At 41.7% G+C, this 17,045-nt stretch overlaps 1 protein-coding gene across 1 annotated transcript in view; it reads left to right on the forward strand.

Annotated features, from left to right (window-relative positions):
- Positions 1–352: 352 nt before the first annotated feature.
- PPM1E (protein phosphatase, Mg2+/Mn2+ dependent 1E) overlaps positions 353–17,045 on the forward strand; it is a 66,517-nt gene continuing 49,824 nt past the window's right edge. The window contains exon 1 of the mRNA XM_082776406.1: positions 353–816. Within this exon, the coding sequence (XP_082632532.1) occupies positions 410–816 (407 nt within the window). The 5' untranslated portion in view covers positions 353–409. The remainder of the gene's footprint in view (positions 817–17,045) is intronic.

A 17,045-nucleotide genomic window follows, 5' to 3' on the forward strand; every position in this document is an offset into this window, starting at 1 on the left:
GTATATATATAACGCAAGCCAAAATCCCTTTCCACAAACATCTCTTTATCGGCAGCAGGACGCCAGCTGCCTCCCTCACGTCACTTGCAGGCTGTGACCGTGCGGGGGGGGACAGGACACGGACACCCCCTGAGGCGGTGACCCCGCACCTCACGGAGGGAGCCCGCCCGCAGGATCCCGTCAGGAGCCCCCGCGTCTGCCCGCCCCCGCCCGCTCCCCTCAGCTCCGGGCGCGCTCCCGCCTCCCCCCCCCCCCGCCTTCAACCACCTCAGCGGCGTGCGCGTCCCCGTGTCGGGAGCGCGCGCGCGCGGCGCGCAGGCGGGAGGGAGGGAGGGAGGCGGGCGGCGGGCAGGGAGCTCTCTGCGGGCGCAGTGCTGATCCGCCGCCGGGCGGCCGGGAATGCGAAGCGATGGCCGCGGGCGGCTCGGGCACTAACAGCGGCGGCGGAGGCGGCGCGGAGGAGAAGAGCTACCGCCGCTTCCTCGAGCTGTTCTTGGGAGAGTTCCGCGGGCCCTTCGGGGCAGAGCCGGCGGCGCCGGTGCCGTCTCCCCCCTCACCGCCTCCCGCTGCCGACGCCGCGGCCGCCGAGGAGCCCGGGGCCGAGGGAGAGGAGGAGGAGGCGGCGGCGGCGGCGGTGGCGGCGAGCGCCGAGGCCGAGGTGGAGGAGGGAGACGCCGGCGACCCTCAGGCGCCCGCCCCGCCGCTGCCGCCTCCCCCGCCGCTGCCCCCGCTGCCCCGGCCGCTCTCGGAGTACATCACGGAGGAGGAGGTGGAGGGCGAGTGCCTGGACCTCTGCCTGCAGCAGCTGTACAAGTAGTGAGTGTGCGAGGGCTGAGGGGGGGCGCGACCCTGTGAGGGGGGACAAGGGGGGACCCAGCTCTGTGAGGGGCTGAGGGGGACAAGGGGGGACCCGGCTCTGTGAGGGGCTTGGCGGGATCCGGCTCCATGAGGGGCTGAAGGGGATAAAGGGGGGTCTGGCTCCGTGTGGGGCTGAGGGGGACCCGGCCCCCTGTGGGGATGAGGGGGGACAGAGGGGACCCGGCTCCGTGAGGGGATGAGGGGAATTCGGCCCCCTGTGGAGCCTGAGGGGTCCCGGGGGGCTCTGAGCCCGTGAGGGGCTGAGGGGGCTCCGGCCCCTGAGGGGGCTGAGGGGGAGGTTGTGTGGTGCTGAGGGGATCCCGGCTGTGTGTGGGGCCGTGGGGCTCCCCTCTTGCTGAGGGGGGGATGAGGGGGCTGCAGGAGCCCGTGCTGAGGGGGGAGCCAGGGCAGGTGCCCCCCGTTTGGGGCTCCCCTCACAGCGCCTCGCCCGGGATGGGGAGCGGGGTCTGGGGGCACCCGTGTGGAGAGCAGCTTGGCTTTTTGGGACACGCACACACCACACACACAGACACGTCTCACGGTGCCCAAGCAGGAGGAGGGTGCCCGTGGTTGATTGTTCCGAGGCTCGACATGGAAATGTGCCCTGCGTGAGGGTGTGTAAATGGGGAAGCCTCTGCCAAGAAAGAAGGAAGGGGAGAACAAGGGAAAGAGAGGCAGTCCCTCCCTTCCTCCCCCCCCAAAAAAAACCCACATCAAGAGAACCACGCCGTGCATTTACGGATCAGGAGAAAGGAGAAGAAAGCCATAGGAGAAAGGTGTCCACGATCCTGGGGCTGTTTCTGCCGTCAGCGGGGGAAAGCCAGCTCGCTCTGTTCTGTGCACAGGCAGTTTCCAGATCTGTGCTTTCTAAAGGCTGGTGCATAAAGAGGAAACAGATGGGAGCTATTCCCAGTGAGAAAAGTCTGTGGACTGAAACCTAAAGATGAGTTACCAGGGCTTTGTATTGTGCTCAGCGTTGGCTTTGAAGGCTGGAAATAGAAATGGTTGTTAGTGGCGTTTCTTTAGGAGCCTTTTTAAACTGATGCCACAGGAGGAGACGAATGAACCTGTGAAAATATGCACAGCACACCGGGGAGCTTTCTGCCATCGAGCTGATAATTGTAATGGGAGGTGTTACTCGGTCACAAGAAATAAATAGAGAAAGAATCGGGTTTTACAACTGCATGGTCTGCTTCTGTTCCATTCTGACCTGCCTCCTGCGTTTGTGGGCGATGGGGACAGCAGCACAATGATAGCTGCGGAGGACAAAGCTCTCCCATCCATCCACACACGCTCACCCCTCCACCTTTGCAAAGTCTTTCTCTTGAATACAGCAGGGAATACACAGGATATGACAGAGAAAAGAGTGGCGCATCCCTTCCACATATTTAGAATGTGTTTTTTTTTTATTTATTTAAACAGACTTCTGATAAAGTTTTAGGTATAGGACAGATTATTTTGAAGTATTATTTAAGGTACATCTATTAAACGATTTTGAAATTGTGTGTCTGTCTGTGCGTGTGTTGTCCCTCTGTGTCCCCATACCCCAGGACATGCAGATTCAGGTTCCCCAGTTTCTGAGGTCCTTGTTCCTGGATGAAATTATTAAGCAAAGACCTTTTGAGAGGATTCCTTGTGTAGGAATAGCTCGTGCCAGTATTTATTTTCCTGCAGCCTTTGTATGAATCTTTTGATGGTTGCTGAATGAAGTATCTTGGCTTTGTTTAAAGTGAAGTCGATGCAGGCTTCCTCCTCTAGGCACCTACATTAGGAAGCAAAAGGCAGCATCAGCCTCAAAATAAAGAGACCAGGGGATCGTTTGGGAAAAGTTGTTTTCCAAAGGCTTAAATAACTTACTTGTTAATGTTTAGAAAATGCATTTCAATAGTAAACTAATGTATTTTAACTGAAGATTGGTAGACATTGATTTGTGTACAGCTGGCCAAGGTAACTGCAAAATGTAATTCTTCAGAGCATTTTAAATATTGCAAGCCACATCTAACGCAGGGAGCTAAGCTGAAGTAGCTGCTTCTTGTGTGGTGATGGAATCTGAGGTAAGTGCAAGCATGCAAAAGTGGTCTCCAGGTGAAGTATTGTATTCTAGTGTCCTCACCAGTTGCCAGTGAAACTTAAAACTGCCAAAAGGTTATTCCACTGGCAGAAGTAAATGACTTCCCCATTTACAGCGAGGGCTTTGAATAGATGATTACAGAGACAAGAAACTTCATGCATATGGGTAAAACTTCTGTGCCCGGTGGTTGTGACAGTGTTAAAAAAAAAAAAAAAAAAAAGTGCACATAAACTCATGCAACAGGGAACGTTTTATTGGTGTGTTATTAGCAAGAAGGGCTATATTGTGAAGGCATGCTTTCTGTAACTGTAACTATACATTAGTCAAATGACTGGTTTGCATTATATGTAGAATGAGGATAAATCCTCATTCTGTGAAAAATCCAACAGCTGTTTCTCAGCTATTTTGAGCACTCTACTTTAGTTCTTTTTGAGGGAAGTAAGATCGTTTCAGAAATGGGAACATATTGCCAATCATGAAAAAAAAAGTAATAGTTTCATGCCTCTGTACAGATCAGTATAAGAAGAGTTTCTATTTATGAGATTTTTCCTGCTATTTTCCAAAAGACTCATATCCCCCTTAGAGATTTCCAGTTCCTGGTTTCTTTCTGGAGACAGCATATGCTTGGAAAATTAGATTAATGTAATCTTTGTATCTGTCTAAATGCCACAAAATGTGTGCCGTGTGCTTTCTTAGTGATCCTCAGCAGCAGGAAAATGATTAACAGGAGGTATGTTAGATGCAGAGAATAACCAAAAAGAGAGTAACTCCTGAGGAATTGCATTGGAACATTGCATGATGATAGCTTGAAAGTTTGTGATTTTCTTCTCTAACATCCTAATCAAGAGAAAGCTGTATAATTTAAACAGTTGCAGTGCAGCAGCAAATATAGTAAGCACTTAATCCTACATCTGTTAAATGAGACCCCATGGCTTGCTCCCACCGAGCCAGGAGCAGGCATCGTTTCTGACTTATATTAAAGGAAGAAGGTACTAACTTGAGTACATCATAATCTTTTCTATTCCTCTTCCTACTGATACTTTATTAAAAGTAATGTATTTAAAAGCTGGTTCTTGACAAGACATCTGAAAAAATAATCAATAAAGTTGTGGTTGCTAAGAGAGGACGGGGCTGGGCCGAGTTAAACAGTGCACCCTCAGAAGCTGTGTCACCAGGAGGAACAAAAGTATCTTGCTGTTAGATTTCTTCCTGAACAGATGACTTAATCTGAAAAATCCAGTGGTATATTTTCTGCATGTGTCTTGCTCTTTTTTTCCAGCCTTTTCATTCTCTCTCTCTCTCCCTCTCATTTTTCCTCCCCTACTTTTATCCCCAGGCTTTTCCAGCAATTAATAGAGTTTCTGTCATTTGTAGGTTCAGGTTTGCTTCCAGTGATTTTGGTGCTGCGGTATTTTGCTTTCAAACATTAATTCAAAACCATCTTTCATGAACTTAGAAAGCAGACCTGTTTCTCCAGTGTTCAAATTTGCAAAAGATTGTGTGTTAGAAAAAAAATGTTATTTCAACTTCATTGCTTAACTAAGGTGCTGAAAACCAAGTGCTTATTCTGAGGACTGTAAAAATCTTGCTCTGACTAGGGACAAGAAAAGAAAAACTTGCAAGCATTGATTGCCCTTTTAGAGTTCTTTGTAGAGTACTGCGCAACATGCCCAGAATATCATAGATCCCAGGACTAAAAACTGTAAGGCTTTAAGAGAGATTTTAAAAATTAATCCTCTCTATTTTATTTCAAAGAGAGGAAATGTTTTTTAGTATTCTGTACAGTCTTGCTATGAAAAGTCAAGAAAAGCAATGTAGACTCAGCCTTTTAACATTAGAATGACATAAAATATGGACAGTAAATGAGTGTTTTTCCCCCCTTTAATCTTGCAATTTTAAGTTAAAAAGGAAGACGTTCCATGGTAATTGTATGTGAGCAGAAATCTTTTTCTAAAGCTCTTCAGCTGAAAACACAAGTTCTGTCTGCTGCCTCCATCACTGGTGAGTGAAGAGACCCTATCTTCTCCCTTTAAAAAGCAGACATAAGTGCTTTTAACTTGCTTTCTTCACCATGTTGTATGAAAGCTGGCATTGTTGTCGATATCTGTAAACTGAAATTCATATGTTATGCTAGATTGCTTTTTTAACTTCACATTAAATAGGCTGTGATGTTTTACTCTTTTATAATTTGCCTCTTATCACCTGTTCTATTGATTGCAATGTAAAAGCCATTATAGGAAATATAATCACACTACTTGCCGTCTCTAATGTTTATCACAGAGGCCAACAAAGCAGGAACACCATCCTTTTTAAGATGGTACTTGTTTAATCTTCTTTTGCGCAGTTACAATGAAAATGAAGATGGTGATGTTGGCCGGTGTTCACAATAAATGACTTAAGCAGACTTTGGTTGAGCCTCTTTTGGGGAATTTCATGGTGTTTGGTGAGGAGGTTTGGCGAAGAGGGACCCTTGGATTTCCCACCCGTGGCTGTGCCGGCGTTCTGCTTCCATGCCTGAGCTTGCTCCTGGGTGGCATCAGGACAGCGTGGTGGCCTTGGGCTGGTGGAGTCTGCTGCAGCCCCGCTGAGATCAGGAATTTCCTCCTGAGTGCAGCTGTTGAACCAGGCACCCAGCGTGGGGTTGTGGGGTGGCAGCAGCAAGCTCCCAGCTCTGTCACAAGGGTCTGTGGAGGTGCCCAGCTGGTCCCATATTCCCAGACCAGAGGATGTTGGTCCTAGAGCTCCCTGTGCTTCTGTGTGAGAGGTTCTACGTAATCTAGCAGAAGTGCACGCGGAAAGTTAAGAGAAATTAGTGTTGTTGCCAATGTCTTAGGGCTCTCTAAAAGACGCTTCTATGAAATTTAATCCATGTGCTGAGTGATGGTGATGTCCTAGCATTCAGAGGTGGGTATATTTTAAGCACCTGAAACTGGAAATCATGATAATCTACAAGCAGGTGATACTTGGCGATAATCGCTTTCAAAACCCAACTAATGGTCTACCCAGCAAGAGATTCTTTAAGTTGCTTTCCAGGCATCTTCAGTTCGTGCTCCCACGCATTTGGAAATACTGAATCAAATCAGATATTTTGATGTTCCTTCTAAAAAAAGTGTACGAGCTAAAATGAGCTATTTAAATTGCAGATTTACATTTTGTAATGGTTAACATATATGGTGACATTTCAAAACTTCTTACTAATTTGTGATTAAAGGATGCTGAGTTTTACAAGTGCAATGGTGATTATGCTTGGAAGTAGCTTTATATAACCATTAAAAAAACTCATTCTTGGTGAGCAGATTACGGGACTGTATTCATTCCAGTGCTTTTATTTCAATGAAAGTTTCTAATAGTACAACAAACTAAGAGGAGTTAATTTAGCTAGGAGCCTATTCACACTGAGGTTTTTATGACCCCAAAGCAATTTGCTTAGATCCTACTGCTCCTAGTGAAGCTGTTCACTTCTGCACAGGTATTGGCTGAGTAATTAGACCTGTGTTAACAAGCCCTTTTTTTTGGACCTTATGTAACCACAGTTGAAACTAGTCTGGCTTATCAAGAAGGAACGTGGGTAATAAATTCTATTTGCAGTATGTCATTTTTCATTTATAGGGTACTCAAAAACCTTTGACTAACTAAAATCTTTTGACCATCTTGTGAAACAACTTCTGCCTGACTTTTGGATGTGATGAGTGTGGTAGGCTTCGTTCCTTTTTGGGTTTGTTTAGTGATTCTGTACAAAGCATGCTGTACAAAGTAGTTTTGCCCTTAAAATTCCTCCCTGTAATTACCTATAGCAATGACAGAGCATTTATCCACCTATACTTTGAAGAAACGATGGTCTACTCAGCTGTGGCTCTTTCCACAGAACATTTAAAAAAAATTTTTCTTGATGTTGAAATTTTACTTGGCTTCCCCCTATGTTAATAGAAGTTTCAGCATCTTGACTGCTCTGTCACTGGAATATGTGCTCATTCATTTTTAGTTGTCTTGCTAAATTGCTTACATGATCACATTAAGAGCAAAAGCAACAGGGCATGTAGTACACATAATGAGAGTTCTTTTTGTTCCTATATTTGATGTCACTGAAATAATCTCAGGCTGTTCTGCATCATGTTCTTTCTTGGTGGTGTTTTTGTGCACCATTTTTTTTCTCATGAGCATTCTCACCAACCAGGAAGGATATGTGAGAAACGAGATGAGATGGAATTAACGCTTTAAAACATTAAATGTTCTTTGAACCATGCTGCAAGACTGTCTTATGCAACTCAATGCAACCACGATTACGTAACGCAAATGGTTATAAAAATAAATGAGTCCCGGACAACGTGTGTCCGTGACATGTCAGTAACCTGTGACATGCCACAAGACTGCAAATGGTCACTGCTGTGTGTCGGCAGGTAGTTCCTCGTCTTCGAGTCGGCTGAAATCAACTGCTAACCAAATATTTAAGATTTTTGTTGTTATAATGTATTTAGCGATTAGATGAAATGAATGCAGATTGTAGGCTTGTTTTACAGCAACATTTCTGCTGTGCCTTTGTGCTTCATTAGGGAGAAACAACATCACCCACGTCTAATAAGGCATTTTATAAAGAAGTAATCATGAGTCTCGTAAATTAGAACTGCAAGGGAAATAGATGCCCTTGGGTACTTCAATAATTAATACAGAAGTTAAACGAGTTAACTAGATTGCAGGATTACCTCAGTTTATGTTTATATCGGATGGAAAACAGCTAAAGGCAACTAGTGATTGAGTAACTGAACCAGCATTTTTAAGCTCTAGTACTGCTCACCAGGTCTGGATCCTGCACGCGATCAGTCGAGAAGTTTTATGTTCCTTGTGGTAGAGCAGGATTGGAAATTTGGCTGCTAAGCTTTGATCATGGCTTAAATGTACTTGGATGCAGGCAAGTCTGAATTGCGAAACATTTGCACTTCTTTGTTGCTGGAATTACAATAAAAGGAATATTGGATTAATTGGGTAAAATTGTGGGAAGCTACTTGAAGTTCATTTTCTCAGAGGTTATGATTTTTAAGTTATTTTTTGCTGATTTTTTTTATGATCCTGTAAGGTCTGTTAAGCTTTTTTTGTGAGGGTTTAGTTTCTTTTCTTCTTCGCTTACAATAAAGAATTTGAGTACTTTCTCTCATTTGAGAATATAATTTTTTTATATGCTCTGTACTTTCACCCTGGTGTAACTAAAAATAGAAGCAGTGTATAAAAATAGGACTTGGCATTTTAACTTCTTGGCAATGTTTCTAGGGCTGTTCCTTTCACCTCAGGCTATGACCTTCTTATGGAGGTTCAAAAATCTGAAACGAATGTGGTAAGTTATTTCTCATTAGTGTTACGAAAAAATCCACTCCGTGCATTATATTAATTAGCTTTTAGAATAATTCTTTTACTTTTAATCCTAACTTGAAGTTATAGCGGGCTCAAGCCCACACCCTGTAGTTGAGAATTTAACAAGTAGTTATGCTTTGCTTTTTCTGTTTCTCGACAGGGAATGTATTCTGTAACAAAAATTTCTTTTTCCATGTGTGCCGACTTCACATACAACAAACTTCTGCTCAATTAGCCGCTGCTTGTATTTTTTTATTGTTTTTAAATTTTAATTAGATGATAGTGCTGCTAAATCTCACAGTAGGAATTGTATTTTTAAGCAATGTATTTGGTTTATTAATTTATAATGGGTCACCTGAAAATTGGGGGAAACATTCAGTTCTTTTTGAACCTGTGAGCCCAGCTGAGGCAATGTGGCCCAGGGACAAAGTATCTAAAATTAACCACCTGCATGAAAAATAGGATTCTGTACAAAACCAATCATACACACTTAAATATACAGCATGATATATATTTTAAACTAAACTTTACTTGTAGGGAGTGTCATTCTGTTTGTCGTCAAATGGTTGTGTTTGAGGCAAGCATGACTGAACCCAAGTGTTCATATATCAAGGTCCCTATCTCAAAAGATGTTATGCTCTCAGATGTCTTGTTCTTCTTAGCAGCTGTGCAACACCCTGTGTGTGGGTACCAAGCAGTCAAAAGCTGAATGTTGCTCAAGGTTTGGGGGAATTCGGTCATTGAGCGAGCAGATCGGTTTTCTGCTTGCCGAACACAGCTGCCTTGGGCTGTTCTTGGTTCTGCTTTCTCACTGCAGTGGGTATGCTCCACTGAGAATAAGGGCTGTATCGCTTATCAGATGAATTTAATCTCTCCTTTTGACATTCCCCAAAAGTTGACTCAGCTTTTCCAAGGAAACAACTTGATCCTCTCCTTAACATTCAAATGGGAATTGTTGGTGAAAGTGCCCCCAGTAGAAATGAGCACTGATGTAAATGCTGGAATGAACTCAGGTTAGTCCTTAACTTCAGAGAAACATATGTTATAACGGATAACTTAACAGAGATCTTGGATTTAAAAAATTTGACATGTAGAACTGATTACAAAGTGTTGCTTGTACATACAATTCCTCTGTGGTAGCAAATACTACTAATTATTATTAGTTCTGATGCGCCCCAAAAGGATGAGTTTTGAGATACATTCCTGCCTTAGAAAACTAAAGAGAAAGTGGGACATACCACCTATTCACAGCATCTTTCTCTCCTCTGGTCTCTCGGAACAGTCTTGTGCTCTCAGACCAAATACTGCACATTGTTGTTATTATTGTGAGCTCTTCTGGCCTTTAACTTTTTACTTCAGTGGTAGCAACCATGCAAAATTCATGAAAAGAATCACCTTCCAGCTAACCCGGGGGTTAGCTGGAAGGTGATTGCAGTCAGCAGAGAAGGGAAGATGTGGTTTCCAGGAGGGTTTGGCTGGGGCAGGAAACACAGGCTGCTTGGCTGGAGCGGGGAATTGAGCCTTCGTTAAGTAACGTGAGCATCTTCCCCAGTGCATTGCTCAGTTGAGAATGAATTTTAAGTGCTTTGAACTTTCCTCATTGGCGTTAACCTTTTTCAGTGTGACTGATTATGAATGACCCAAATGATTGGATAGAATACTTAAAATCTTCCTAATTACATTGTACGCTAATTTTAGAATAGCATTTTTGGGTATTAGGTGCCTTTAGTGTAGCATCTCACAAAATGGAGTTGGTGCAATTCACACTCACCTTGTCTTTGTAAGTGCTGCTGATGTTTGTGACATGGAGTCCTTCCTAAACATTTGAGTCAAGCCTCAAAGTTCTAAACCTAGCTCGGGGGACTAAAGAAAATACAGTTTATCCTTTGAAATTATAGAATATCCTAAAACATTTTCCTCCCAAATATTCCAAACTCTCCCCGTGTCTTGGGAGGTGAGAGAAGAAAGGTGCATCAACAGGGAGAAAGAACAGGCATTTTGAATTGTGTGAATAGGTGTATATAGCAGGATACAACAAATCTGAAAAACATTTCTTAATTTCATCCTAACTAATTGAGAATTTAATGCAGAAAGCAGTGGACTTTAAGTAACTTGATTAAATTTGTTTGTAAAAGGTGTTCTATTTGTATTAATTTTATATTACATTTTAAGAAATACAAAACATCATTTATGTATTAATGCAAAATGCGTTTTATTGAAAGCTATTCAGTTCAACTTACTGAAAACTGAAATAATGCAATTTCTGTTTCCATGTATCTTGACCTGTATCTTGACAAAAGAGTAATAAAGATGAAGGTGGTAACAGCCCAAGAAATGTTATGGTGAGGCACAGGTACGTGTGTATATATTTCTTTTCCTTGTTTATTTTTCTGTGCTCACCTAGATACCAAATTTTGATCACTCCATTGCTGAACAAAAACTACCTCGCCAAACAAAAGTTTGGAATAAGAAGGGAGTGAAAAGCTGGCTCTTGGTCTTGTCCTCTTTATTATGGAGTGGAACAAAATATTAGATCTGGAAGTAACACCTTGGGGGGGTATTTTCTGTTTTTAATTCTGAGAAAATTGCCATCTGAATTAGAAATAACAAAAAACATCTGTTGAGGAAGTACAGAAAGAAAAAAGAAAGCACTTTGAGGAAGTCTGTTTTATATTTGTAAAGATATGAAAAGCAGCTAGTCGGGTAGGGTGAAATAATAAAACAGAAAGAGGAAGAAAGAATGAAGTAATATCACCACCTGAGCGACCCACCCCTGGGGCTTCCATTCATTTCTTAGAGACTCCTTGTCAAGTGAAATGGACCTGCAAAATAGAGAAACTCATCACAGGTCTATTTTTTCCCTGGTTTGTTGCGGCAGACTCCCTAAAAAGAAACCAAACTCTGAAAGCTGGTTTTGCACTGCTGTGTTTATGCTTGCTTTGACTTCATTGTGAGATATTAGGGCTATGCCACTACCTTAACTTCTAAGTTAGGGAAAGATCTGGTACTTCCTTATGCTCTCGTTCTCCTGCGGGTTTGCTATTAGCCGCCTGTTACCAGTGAAGAGATGCTTTGCAGGGAGCCGGTTCAGGCTTCACTCGAACTTTTTTTGGGCAGGACTGAAAAGGAATTCATCGGCCTCCTTTCGGTGCTGAAAATGGGCCATTCCGTTTTGCCTGTGGCCATCTAGCACATAGGAAAGAAAATGTTCAGAGGTGTTAAATCAGGGGGCGGGAAAAAAATGAAGGGCTGCTGCAGTGTGGGAGTAAAACCCAAAATTCCTGTGGGCTGAAAAAAAAAAATTAGGTTTGTTAAAAGTAACAAGGAAATAATAGCATAAGATCATAAACTATTTTAAATACTATGTGCCAGCAGAATGTTTTCCTCATTTTCCAATATGCTCACTACTGCGAAAAAAATTAAAAATACCATATCTTTATGTTATTCTGGTAGCCTTGTGGTGTGTTCTATAATGGGATCTTGTGGGATTCTGCAGTGATAGGCATCTGAAGGTTGTATCAGTACTTACAGGAGAATAAAGATTCAGAGCATTTGCTAGAAAAAAGGTTGCAGCAAAATAGATCTTGCAAGGGTAGTCAAGAAAACCGGCTAAATTAGCTATTTTTCTAGAAGGAGTACCATAGAATTGTATCTAGCTAAAGTGCCCATCTAGGCTCTTGAAAGACATTCACAATAAGTAAATACAAGAAGGATCTTGTATTTACTTTTCTTAGCTGCTCAGTTTTGGTGACCAAACAATGCTATCCATGGAGCAGTAGGGGCTGCACGTTGCAAGTCTCAGTTAGAGCAAGGTTAAGCGACACGACAAAAGCTGTTACGGTGAGACGTCTGAAATAGCTACCCTTGTAGTAAGTAACACTAGCGGCAGCAGTACACATGGAAAGTTTGAGGAAAGTGCCAAGCTAGATAATACGTATGGAGGTTAATTCTCATTTTTGGCATGTCAACAGCTTCCAAGTTATGCCAAAGGAAGTTTGGGCTAAATAAAAAGGCACAGGATATGACCCTCAAAAAATTGCTACGTTTTAATCCAAGAATAAACTAACACTTCCTGTAGTTCCATCGACTCTTATGTTTCGGAACTGCATCAATTAATTCACCACGTATTTCTTTGGAGAAAGATTTGTTTTACTTTTCCATTCTATGAATAAGGAAGGATAAATACATAAAACAGGACAGGAAGTTGGAAAAAAATATAGTTAAAAAAAGAGCAAATTGGTCTTCATTTTAAAGTAAATGTTTAAAAAAAAATCCTCCCCAAATCCTTTTCCTTCCGAATCTTCTCTCCATACCCTCAGCCCCCTCCAGAAAAGCTTCGTGTCTTTCTATAAACAAGATCTATAGAGAAGAAGCATGCCTCTAAGAGTTAGATTCTGCCATTTATTTGTAGGATAAATATAAACTCCAGTTACTGCCGTATACTAATGATGTGTGAGAAGCAGTGAAGAAATGGAAGAAGGTGGTAGAACGTGAGATTCTGCACAACTCAGAATTCAGGATGATTTCTCCAAAAGGTGAAAAGCGCAGTTTTTGAGTTTAACACCATGATCATTTTGGCTAATGGTTGAAAACCTGGTGATAAAACCTGTAACAGAGGAAATCTAAATGGGGTTGTTTTCCAAACACCCATAGAGGCTGCCAATTAACACTTTAAGAGTAAAGAGACAGATTGAGAGAATCTAATAGACGCTCTGTCAAATGGAAGTAATTAAAAGAGGAGTTGTGAGAGGGATGAGACCACCTGAAACATCAGATCAGCTAAAACACTATTAAAAGAAATTGCTAGCTTGCTCACTTCTTTAGTCAGTTACCTGCTAACTTCATACCTAATGGGCTGTGTTTAAACATCTGAGTAAAGTGTTGATTGAACCTAATAGCCTGATCAGTTCCATTTAAAGTCGGATAGCTGAAATCAATGAAAACTAAAGGACTGGTGTCCCTTTTCCCTCACCAAGGTGAGAAACTGTATATTCTTTTCAATTCCTTGGTGAAAACTGTATGTTCTTAGAGAACCATATGCACTTATTTATCCAATCATTGTCAGAAGTAGCTGTAGTACAACAGCTTTAACACTGTAATAATGGGTTTATAGGACTGTAATTTTTCTGAGGTTTCACAGTCTTTTTCTTTTTTTTTTTTTTTTTTAAATCAGTATTGAATATTTCCTTCATGATGAAGGAAGTCTGGCAAGGTAAATAGACAGTCCAAATGGTTTTGTTTAACTAATGTTTCTGTATTCAAATCAGATATAGATGTTTTTATCCTTCCAGGAACAGTTTGAAAAGATGAATCTATCATTCTCTAATGTTATTTTACTGTTCTGTAAATGGGAAATAAGAACTTACTATTGTCTAGAAGTCTCATAAAAAACAGAAGTACATTGACATAGCAAAGCTGCATAAAAAGCTGGTGTTAATGAACTCTGGTTGCTGCTTGTTAGCTATTGGGAGGTCAATGTACTTGGTTTCAGAAGTCAAAGGCTAACTGACCAACTAGTTCCAGCCACCCAAATACATATATTTGGTTGGAATTGGTAATTAGTAGATTTGTTCTTTCTCGTATATAAGAGATCAGGTACTCTGCTAGCAGAATTTGTGTGGAGTGCTATGGTCACTTAGTACCAAAATAAGGAACATGCAGCTGTAATAAATATACTCATGACTCTCCAGGTTCCATGTTCCAGCCTATGTGCTTGGATAACTTGTGAAAGAAAGCTTTCTGCAAGTCAGTGCTCCACAGGTTCATTGTTTTCTCATCCTCCTGGATCCAAATAGAGTTTACACGTTAGTTGTAGGAGGATGAGGTCACTCTCTGTATTTGCTTGCAAAAGTTAATTATTCATTTGTAGTTAATTGTAATCAAAGAAAAACAATATGTGTAAGATAAAGCAATGCATTTCTAAAACAGCACTGGTAGTTAGATACAGGGTGATTGATTTTACTCTGACTTTACTGTTCCTTTCTGCATGTAGTTATAAAACCATTACAGTGCTATCCATGAAAACACCAGAGAGTACTAGTGCTAGTATCAGTAGAAAATATAGGCTGCTATTCTCACTTAGTGCAAGGGTAAGCGACACGATAAAGACATTTTACAGTGAGGTGTCTAAAATCACTACCCTTATCATAACACTGGTGGGAACAACAAACTAGGAAAGTTTCTGAAAAATGGCACCGTAGACAGAGCCCTTTAGGAAGTGTTACCCTTGATATCATGCTTGAAAATATCTTGTAGATGTTTTTCTCTCTGCAAACTATTGGCCCAGTTGTGGAGTTCAATTAAAAACAAAATAAGAAAACACCAGACACAAATACACAGCCTAGATCCTGTGTAAGGCAGTCAAGATAGTAAACAAGCCTGTCCATGCTCACTGCTAAGATAAAATTAGATTCTTTGGTTAAAGATAACGCGCTTATAAGCAGACTGAAAAATACAGAATCAGTTAATTGATGTGTTAGTATACAGAATTAGGCAAGGAGGCAAATTCTGATAAAGGACAAAACTTTCCTCTAGGTCACATTTCAGAGAATGCCATGTGAACATAAGTAAACTTCACATGCTCTTGGCTGATTTGTATCACTGGGTATAGAAGAGGGAGTGAAGAGCCAGAGGTGATTTCTCAGTCAGGAGTTAGACCTTAACACCCTCAGGGAATATGCTGCTCACAAGGAGGTCTAGGAGGCACTTTAATGGATGTCTGTTCATATATAAATGTAACTATACAGTGATAATATACAATGCAAAGCTGGTTTGACTACATGTGACTTGAAATCAGTTCCCAGTTTTTTTCCCAGGTTTGACTGCGCTCTTAAACTTAGCCAGATTTGCTCCTTTGATAATGCACTGGGCTGCCACATCCCTCTCCCTAAAAAATATCCAAACTTGAAGGAACAAATCTGGATCGTATATAATCCTAAATAGCCACACGGAATACAAATGCTTCCTATCAGTTCTGTCTCTATTTGTATGAGTAAGTTTCATTCAAGCCCTATGGATCGCAATTAAGATTAGAAATTAGAAATTGACTTTCATTAGCTCAAGGCACTGCAGTAGGTGGTACTCGCGTTCTGTTGGCCAACTTGACAATCAGGTTCAGTTAGAATCCAGAAGTGCAGCAGCAGAACTGTATCCCAGTATCTTAATGTGACAGCTAGCAAGGGAATTACTTTTTGAAGCAGAAGAAGGGAAACTGGAAACACTGAGGGGGTGGATGCAGACAGATATGACAAGATTCTAAGAACCTGGGATTCCTGACGGCGTAGGCCTTCAGAGACCACCCACTGAGCTTTGGCAGGTAATAATCTAGGAAATTATAATGCATTTATTTTAAATGATGCTGTTGAGATGTTTGATCTGAGATCTTCATTACACATACAGTAATGCTTTTGCTGCTGGAGCTCTGTTCTTTTACCAAATGATGTTGAAGATAGGAAGAGATTTCAGAATGGATTTGTAATGATGTAGCAACCCGGTTACGTGAGTAAAAGTATGACCAAATTCTACAGAAGAGAGCATCATGATACTCCTATAAAAGAGTTCAGCCAACTTGATCTGCTGTTACTGAGTGGTACTGGCAGGTATCCTCGTGCTCTGCATGTGTGTGCCTACATGGATGATTATCATAAAAATCTGGCGCGCAGAAGAATCATTGGAACTAAAAGATCTAAGACTTAAACTGCCCCCCAACTGCAGTGTTTCTACGGAAACTGCTTTCAGAGGAGTAACTCCATGCACATGATGGAAATTATTGTTTGTCTGTAAACTCTCAGTGTTTGCACTGTACTGTGCAGCCTCATTCCTTTGTCACAAAGCCACCAGATTTTTGTTTTGCAGCTAACTGGATTAACAATTCTGGCTAGGCCTCCTTGCTATTACAAAAGCATTCCATCTTCTCCCCCTCCCTGCCCCACCGTGCCTGACCTCTTCTTTTGGGTCAGGAATGTGAAGCAGCATGCATGTAGCTGGGGAAGGGCAAGGAATGGATTTGTTGGTGCAAGGGAGTTCAGCCTCTACTGGGGCACATGGCACTGTGCATAGTGAGGGTCAGAGCATAAGATTTAGTAGCCTTGCAAAGGAATTCATGTCAGACTGTAGCTCTGATAGGACTTATCAAAGAGTGCTTGCTACTTATCTGTCTTTGGCAGAGGACTCTAACTCCATTTAACTGTCAGTGCACCTATAATCCTTCCAAGTCTGGAATGGTTGATAGAGTGCCAACTGTCTCGGGTTATGTATTGTCAGAAAGGGTAAGATCTGTGATTGTAGTATCAAAGCAGGCAAATGTAGCTATTTAATCAAATAATGCCAAGCTTTTAATATAGCATAGCATAAGCCCACATTTATTTTATTTTATTTTTTCCATGAACGTGAGTCATTTCAGCACTGTATTGGAGATAAGATTGAGAGATAAAGACTTTTAGGATTACAGCTACCTCTCTACAGGTAGATATCACAGACACAAAATAGCAATTTTGTAGTTATTCTTGCATGATGGAAGCCTTAATATACACGCTACTGAAATGTTCTGGCCTTTTAGTACCTTTGTGGTATGAAAGTGCTATTAAAATACACTGGAGATGGGGCGATGTTACGGCATTTGGCAATGAAAAAGTAACATAAAATAGGACAAAACAACCTAGTGCTGAATGGTGTCATCTGTAAGTAGGCTATCTTAATTCTAACTCTCCATAAATCAACATCTGTCTGCTTGCTGTTTCATTTTTAAAAATATATACACACAGATATGTACCCT

The sequence above is a fragment of the Aythya marila genome (genome assembly GCF_965140915.1).
Source record: "Aythya marila genome assembly, chromosome: 20".
Lineage (NCBI taxonomy): Eukaryota > Metazoa > Chordata > Aves > Anseriformes > Anatidae > Aythya > Aythya marila.